Source organism: Gadus chalcogrammus, chromosome 11, assembly GCF_026213295.1.
Source record: "Gadus chalcogrammus isolate NIFS_2021 chromosome 11, NIFS_Gcha_1.0, whole genome shotgun sequence".
Classification (NCBI taxonomy): domain Eukaryota; kingdom Metazoa; phylum Chordata; class Actinopteri; order Gadiformes; family Gadidae; genus Gadus; species Gadus chalcogrammus.
In genome coordinates, this window is record NC_079422.1 from 19,832,940 (window position 1) to 19,838,939 (window position 6,000).

General features: G+C 49.9%; 1 protein-coding gene across 1 annotated transcript in view; it reads right to left on the reverse strand.

Annotated features, from left to right (window-relative positions):
• LOC130392233 (CUB and sushi domain-containing protein 3-like) overlaps positions 1 to 6,000 on the reverse strand; it is a 232,674-nt gene that overhangs the window by 40,470 nt on the left and 186,204 nt on the right. The window contains 2 exon segments of the mRNA XM_056602701.1: positions 1,040 to 1,216; positions 5,875 to 6,000. The exon segment at positions 5,875 to 6,000 is cut by the window's right edge and continues 57 nt beyond it. Coding sequence (XP_056458676.1) covers positions 1,040 to 1,216; positions 5,875 to 6,000 — 303 coding nt within the window.

A 6,000-nucleotide genomic window follows, 5' to 3' on the forward strand; every position in this document is an offset into this window, starting at 1 on the left:
TCTGCTACCCGTGCGGCGGCAGGAAGTGGTTTCCGATCGGGCTAATTTACTTCGGCGAATCGGTGCGAAAGAGCCGGCGACAAAAACACAGGATGGAGTGTGTACGGGCGGGCGGTGCGGCGGGAAATATGCACCGCAGCCGGGTGTGTTGCATACCACATGCTATCGGACACTCGCACGCACACACAGACACACACGTAGCCGAGTGTGGTGTACCGCATAGCATCGGACACCCGCACTCACACACACACACACAAACACACGCAGCCGATTGTGGTGTACCACATGCTATCGGACACACACGCACACACACACACACAAGCAGCCGATTGTGGTGTACCACATGCCTTTGGACACCCGCACTCACACACATTTACACACGGACACACGTGTCCTCCTTTGAATGAGGTGACATCCCAGAGCGTCCGTCCCGCCCGACGGAACACGAGCAACACATGCTGCATCGGATGCCATTAGTCAAGCGTCGCAGTGTCAGTGTTTCAGCATGGCTTTGTGCGCCATGGATTTCAAAAAGACTGTGTTTGAATCCCGACCCCCTTTCACCCATACCAGCATTACATGGTGAGCTGGCATCGTCAGGTGTACTCGGATTAGTCCACTGCCACCATTCCTCATCATTCATGCAGGTGTGTGTGTGTGTGTGTGTGTGTGTGTGTGTGTGTGTGTGTGTGTGTGTGTGTGTGTGGGTGCCTACCCCCTGACACAGTGCATTGAAGGATGCGTGGTCTGAGCTTAGTAGTGGTCTAGTTGTGTTCTTTCCATTCCCTTACCACCTTCTCTTGTTCCCCTCACCACTCTCGGGGTGTGTGGTCATGTGTGTGAGGGTGTGTTTTTGTAGATGTGTGCTATTGTGTGTTTTTGTAGATGTGTGCTATTGTGTGTGTGTGTGTGTGTGTGTGTGTGTGCTATTGTGTGTGTGTGTGTGTGTGTGTGTGTGTGTGTGTGTGTGTGTGTGTGTGTGTGTGTGTGTGTGTGTGTGTGTACGTGTGTGTGTGTGTGTGTGTGTGTGTGTACTTACGTGTGCAGTTCGGTGCGGCGCCTGACCAGGTGCCGTTGGCCAGACACTGGCGCGTGGGCCAGCCGGACAGGGAGTAACCCCCCATGCAGGAGTACACCACCGAGTGGGAGAAGGTGGTGCCGTCGATGAGGCCCACGTGGCCATTGGAAGGGGTGCCCGGGTTACCACACTGCACCGCTGGGGGGGGAGAAGAGGAGGAGGACGGGGGAGGAGGAGGAGGAGGGGGGCGGGATAGAGGAGGAGGAGGGAGGAGGAAGAGAATAGAGAGTAGGAGGAGTATTGAGGAGGAGGAAGGAGGAGGAGGATAGAGGAGAAGTATAGAGTAGGAGGAGTGTAGAGAAGGAGGGTACGGAGTAGGAGGAGGATAAAAGAGGAAGAGGAGGAAAGATTGAAGAGCAGAAAGAGGAGGAAGAGGAGGAGAACAGAGGGAGGAGGGTAGAAGAAGAAGATGGTGAAGGTCAGAGGTGTAAAAAAGTAATGGATTCTAATTTCCATATCAGTGATTCATGGTGTGATGCTTGGGGGAACACGAGGAGATGAGAGGTGATTGGTGCAGAAAGGGGGGGGGGTTGTGCTTATGAACGTAAGACATATATTTAAAAACAGTAGATGACATCTGGAAATATATCTCGTGCACATTTTGACATCCCAGTCCGATAAATAATTGGACAAGATGGTTGATGGTTAAACGGCTAGGCACGTTGGAGTGGGCGGAGCCGCTGATTGGGCGGTTGGTGGGCGGGCATCGGCGTTGTTGTCACGTCTCGGGTGTAATTAGGACGAGCGTGAGGAGCGGGGCGTGGGGGGATAGCATTAACAACCGTTCATCAACCACCCGCAGCCCATCGGCTCATCTCCCACACCCATCATGGGTCCACATGTGATAACAGCCACATCAATCTGAGTCCGTTTCAGATTGAGATTCAGCAAGATCATTGATATCATGATCATTAGAAATAGTTAATTGGATTAAAGTGTGTGTGTAGGTGTGTTTTCCTGTGTGTGTCTGTGTGCGTTTTCCTGTGTGTGAGTGATTGACTGACTGAGTGTGTGGGCTTGCGTGCGTGTGTGTGCGTGCTTGCGTGTTTTTGTCTGCTTGCGTGTGTGTGTCTTCTTGCGTTTGTGTGTGTTTTTTGCATGTCTATGTGCGTGTTTGCGTTTGTGTGCATACGTGTGAGTGTTTTTTGTGCGTGCACATGTGAGAACGGATGTGCGTGCGCATTGGTATTCCAAGTTAATGGGATCAAACACAGAATGCTGACATACAATCACTGGCCACCACTTATGACTGGGGGTGTCTTGCCGTGTAATTCTCAGCATTACGCATGGTGACGGCATTTCTGTCAAGCCAGCACTGTATACCGAATTTATTCATAGTTACACACTCTGGGGACGGAGAGAATAACAACATTTTGCTGATGGAAGACAGAATCACAGCTTCGTGGCACCGGCTGTAGCTCTTAGGTTTTTCCGGATTATTTCGAACAAGAGAATCATTTCTCTGCGTCCTTCCTGAGGGGAGGAAAAGCACACGTGTTGTTTCTAATCTTTTCCTTCCGCCCGGGAACATGTTTCATTACCAGATGGTTTCGGCCTCACGGTCAACTAATTGTCCGGAGAAAATGTGAGAGAGTGATTTCCGCAGGAGACGGACGAGTTCTGCACACGGGGGCAGTTCAACGCCGCCGGACACCGGGGAGAAACAAGTGCACAGCCACACACACAGAGACACATCCACACACACACACACACACACACCGAAACATCTACCCAAACAGATTCAGACACATACACACAAACATCTACACACACGCGTACCAATTCGCAAAAAATCATACACAAACACAAAAACGTCTGCACACATGCATACCACACAGACAAATAACCATCTACACACACGCATTCACACTCACACACACACACAAACATTTACAAACACGCATGCAGTCAAATCAAAAACCCACACATAAACATCTACACAAAAGCATGAACATTGCATGAACACACAATGCTTGCCGTCGCAACTGCATCACAAAGTAGCAGGCAGTGTGCACAATTCAAAACTCATTGGAGTCCATCCTTCTTTAGACAAACAAACAAGTGCCGCGATAAATAAGGAACAAGGTGGTTGCGGCCGCATGGGGCTCTGGGTGCGAGTGTTTTTCCAGGGCCTTGGAGCAGATGGGTGGGCTTTATTGGTGGACAGGCCTCTAGATCACAGAGAGTGACAGCCAGGGATACTCAGTCAGGCTCCAGTGGATTCCACAGGACCTTCCACTCATGGGACTCTGGGGAAAAGAGCTGAAAGTATTTTTAAACTCCGTACTTCAAGGAAAGTAAAGGAGTGTCTGTGTTTGTTTGAGAAAGAGTGGGAGAGGGAGAGAATGAGATAGAGCGAGCGAAGGAGGGGGAGAGAGATAGATAGTGAGTGAAAAAAGAGAGTGAAAGATAACGTGAGTGAGTGAGTGAGTGAGTGAGTGAGTGAGTGAGTGAGTGAGTGAGAGAGAGAGAGAGATGCATACACACAGCCAACTACAAAGAGGGAAAAGTGGGCGAGTGGATGACACTCAACACAGACAATAATGGATGGAAGGAGGATAGAGGAAAAGAAGAATATAAATGGGACAAACGAGATACCGCAATGAGGGAGCTAAGAAAGATAACTAGTGAGAGGAGAACAACTAGTAAGAGAGAGAGAGAGGAGCAGTAGAGAGAGCGAAGGAGGAGGAGAGAGAGAGAGACACAGAAAGAGAGAGCTAGAGATAGCAAGCGCGAGAGTGAGTGAGTGAGAGAGAGAGAAATATGCGTACAGACAGCCAAATACAAAGGGGGAAAAAGTGGGACAGTGGATGACACTGAATACAGACAATAATGAATGGAAGGAAGATGGAGGAAAAGAAGACCATTAATGGGACAAACTAGATACCGCCATAAGGGAGCTGAGAGAGAGAGAGAGAGAGAGAGAGAGAGAGAGAGAGAGAGAGAGAGAGAGAGAGAGAGAGAGAATGAAAGAGAGACAAACCTCCACACATCAGACCAGGCACAGCCGAGCGTGCTGAACAGTGTCAGGGAGACGGAGAGATAAAGGAAGTGTGATGGAATGATTTCAGAGGGAGGGCGCGGGCAGAATAAAAGGTGAGAACGGCGATGGAGGGAGCTAAAGAAAGGTGTGCGTGATACAGCGGGCCGCCGACGTCGTTCCGAGCGTTTAGTACATCGGCCAGTAAAATATAAATGGCTCTGGCGGACCGCCCGGACGGGAGTCAGCATGCAGACCCCGGTCACACTTTTTGTCTGAATGTCCCGGTTTGGCCCCGTGGGGTCTTCTCACTGGGCCCCGCCCACGATGAACTCTGAAAAGGTGCTCTGAATCGTTTATCACACGCCCAATAAGTAGCTTGCCGCTGGCTTGGCTGCAGTTGAACGCTTCTTTAATTCCCCTGTTACATTGGAGTCATGTGCTGGCAGCGTGTACACCGGGCCCCTGCCAAGATCTCCTATCCATCTGGTGCATTATGGGGGGGGGGGGGGCCTTGTGCGTATGTGAATGTATGCGTGTCTGCTTGTGTGTGTGTATGTGTTTGTGCATGTGTGTGTGTGTGTATGTGTGTGTGCCCCAGTTTGTGTGTGTGTCAGTGCCCAATTGTGTGTGCCTCAGTGTGTGTGTATATGTGTGTGTGTGTGTGTGTGTGCGCCCCAGTGTGACTGTGTGTGTCAGTGCCCAATTGTGTGTGCCACAGTGTGTGTATATGTGTGTGTGTGTGCCCCATTGTGTGTGTGTCAGTGCCCAATTGTGTGTGCCTCAGTGTGTGTGTATATGTGTGTGTGTGTTCCCCAATGTGTGTGTGTGTGTGTGTGTGTCAGTGTCCAATTGTGTAGACGTTTGTTGGGGCAGTATGCATGCGGTAGACGTATGTGTGTGCGTATGCATGCATGCATCTGTGTGTAGATGTGTGCGTGTGTAGATGTGTGTTTTTATGCATAAAATTGCGTAATCTGTTGGGATGTGTTTTTTGTGAGTTTGAAACCTGAATCCTGAATCATATAGATGTAAAGTAGGCTGGTTTATTGTGTACACATAGAACTATGAATGGATGGGTGGAAGGGCGACGGATAGATAGATGAAATTGATGGCTGCATGATGGATGGCTGAATAATAGATGGCTAAATGATGGATCGATGCATTTGTTTTAAAATATATACATAGACTAACTTTAATTTAGCTGGAGAGCCTTTTCAGCTTCCTCAGCCTTTACTATTTTTATTGCACAAAAGTTTCCGAGCCAACATAAAAACAGCACAGCAGGCCACATGCAGCTTCGACAGACAAACACTTTACAGTCAAACGCACATTTTGGGAGAGCACAACAATTACATTTACACCTAGGGCACTTAGCAGACGCTTTTATCCAAAGAGACGTACAACCATTCATACACACATTCATACGGAGTCAACCAAGCAAGGCGACAGCCAGCTTGTCGGGGTGCAATTAGGAATCTTGCCCAGGGACACCTCGAGCAGCACTCAGCCAGGAGAAGCCGGGGATCGAACTCGCAACCTTCCGGCGACAAGTCAACCCGCTCTACCTCCTAAGCCACATGCCGCCCCTAGGATAAATGAATGAATGATAAAGGCAAGATTGTAAAGCACTTTGAGTGCCCGATAGTTAGAACAGTGCTGTGTAAAATGCAGTCCATTTACCATTTACACCTCAAGCAGCACTCAGCTAGGAGGAGCCGGGGATCGAAGCAACAACCTTCCGGTTACAAGTCAACCCGCTCTACCACTTGAACTAAGTTCAAGTGTTCACGTAGCGTAGGCGCGTGTTCCTTACGTTTGCAGAAGGGCTGGCGGCCTGACCAGGTGCCGTTGGGGAAGCAGATCCGCTCGGCCGAGCCATACAGCGTGTGGCCCGCCGTGCACGTGAAGCGCACCTTGCTGCGCACGTTGAAGTTGCCCG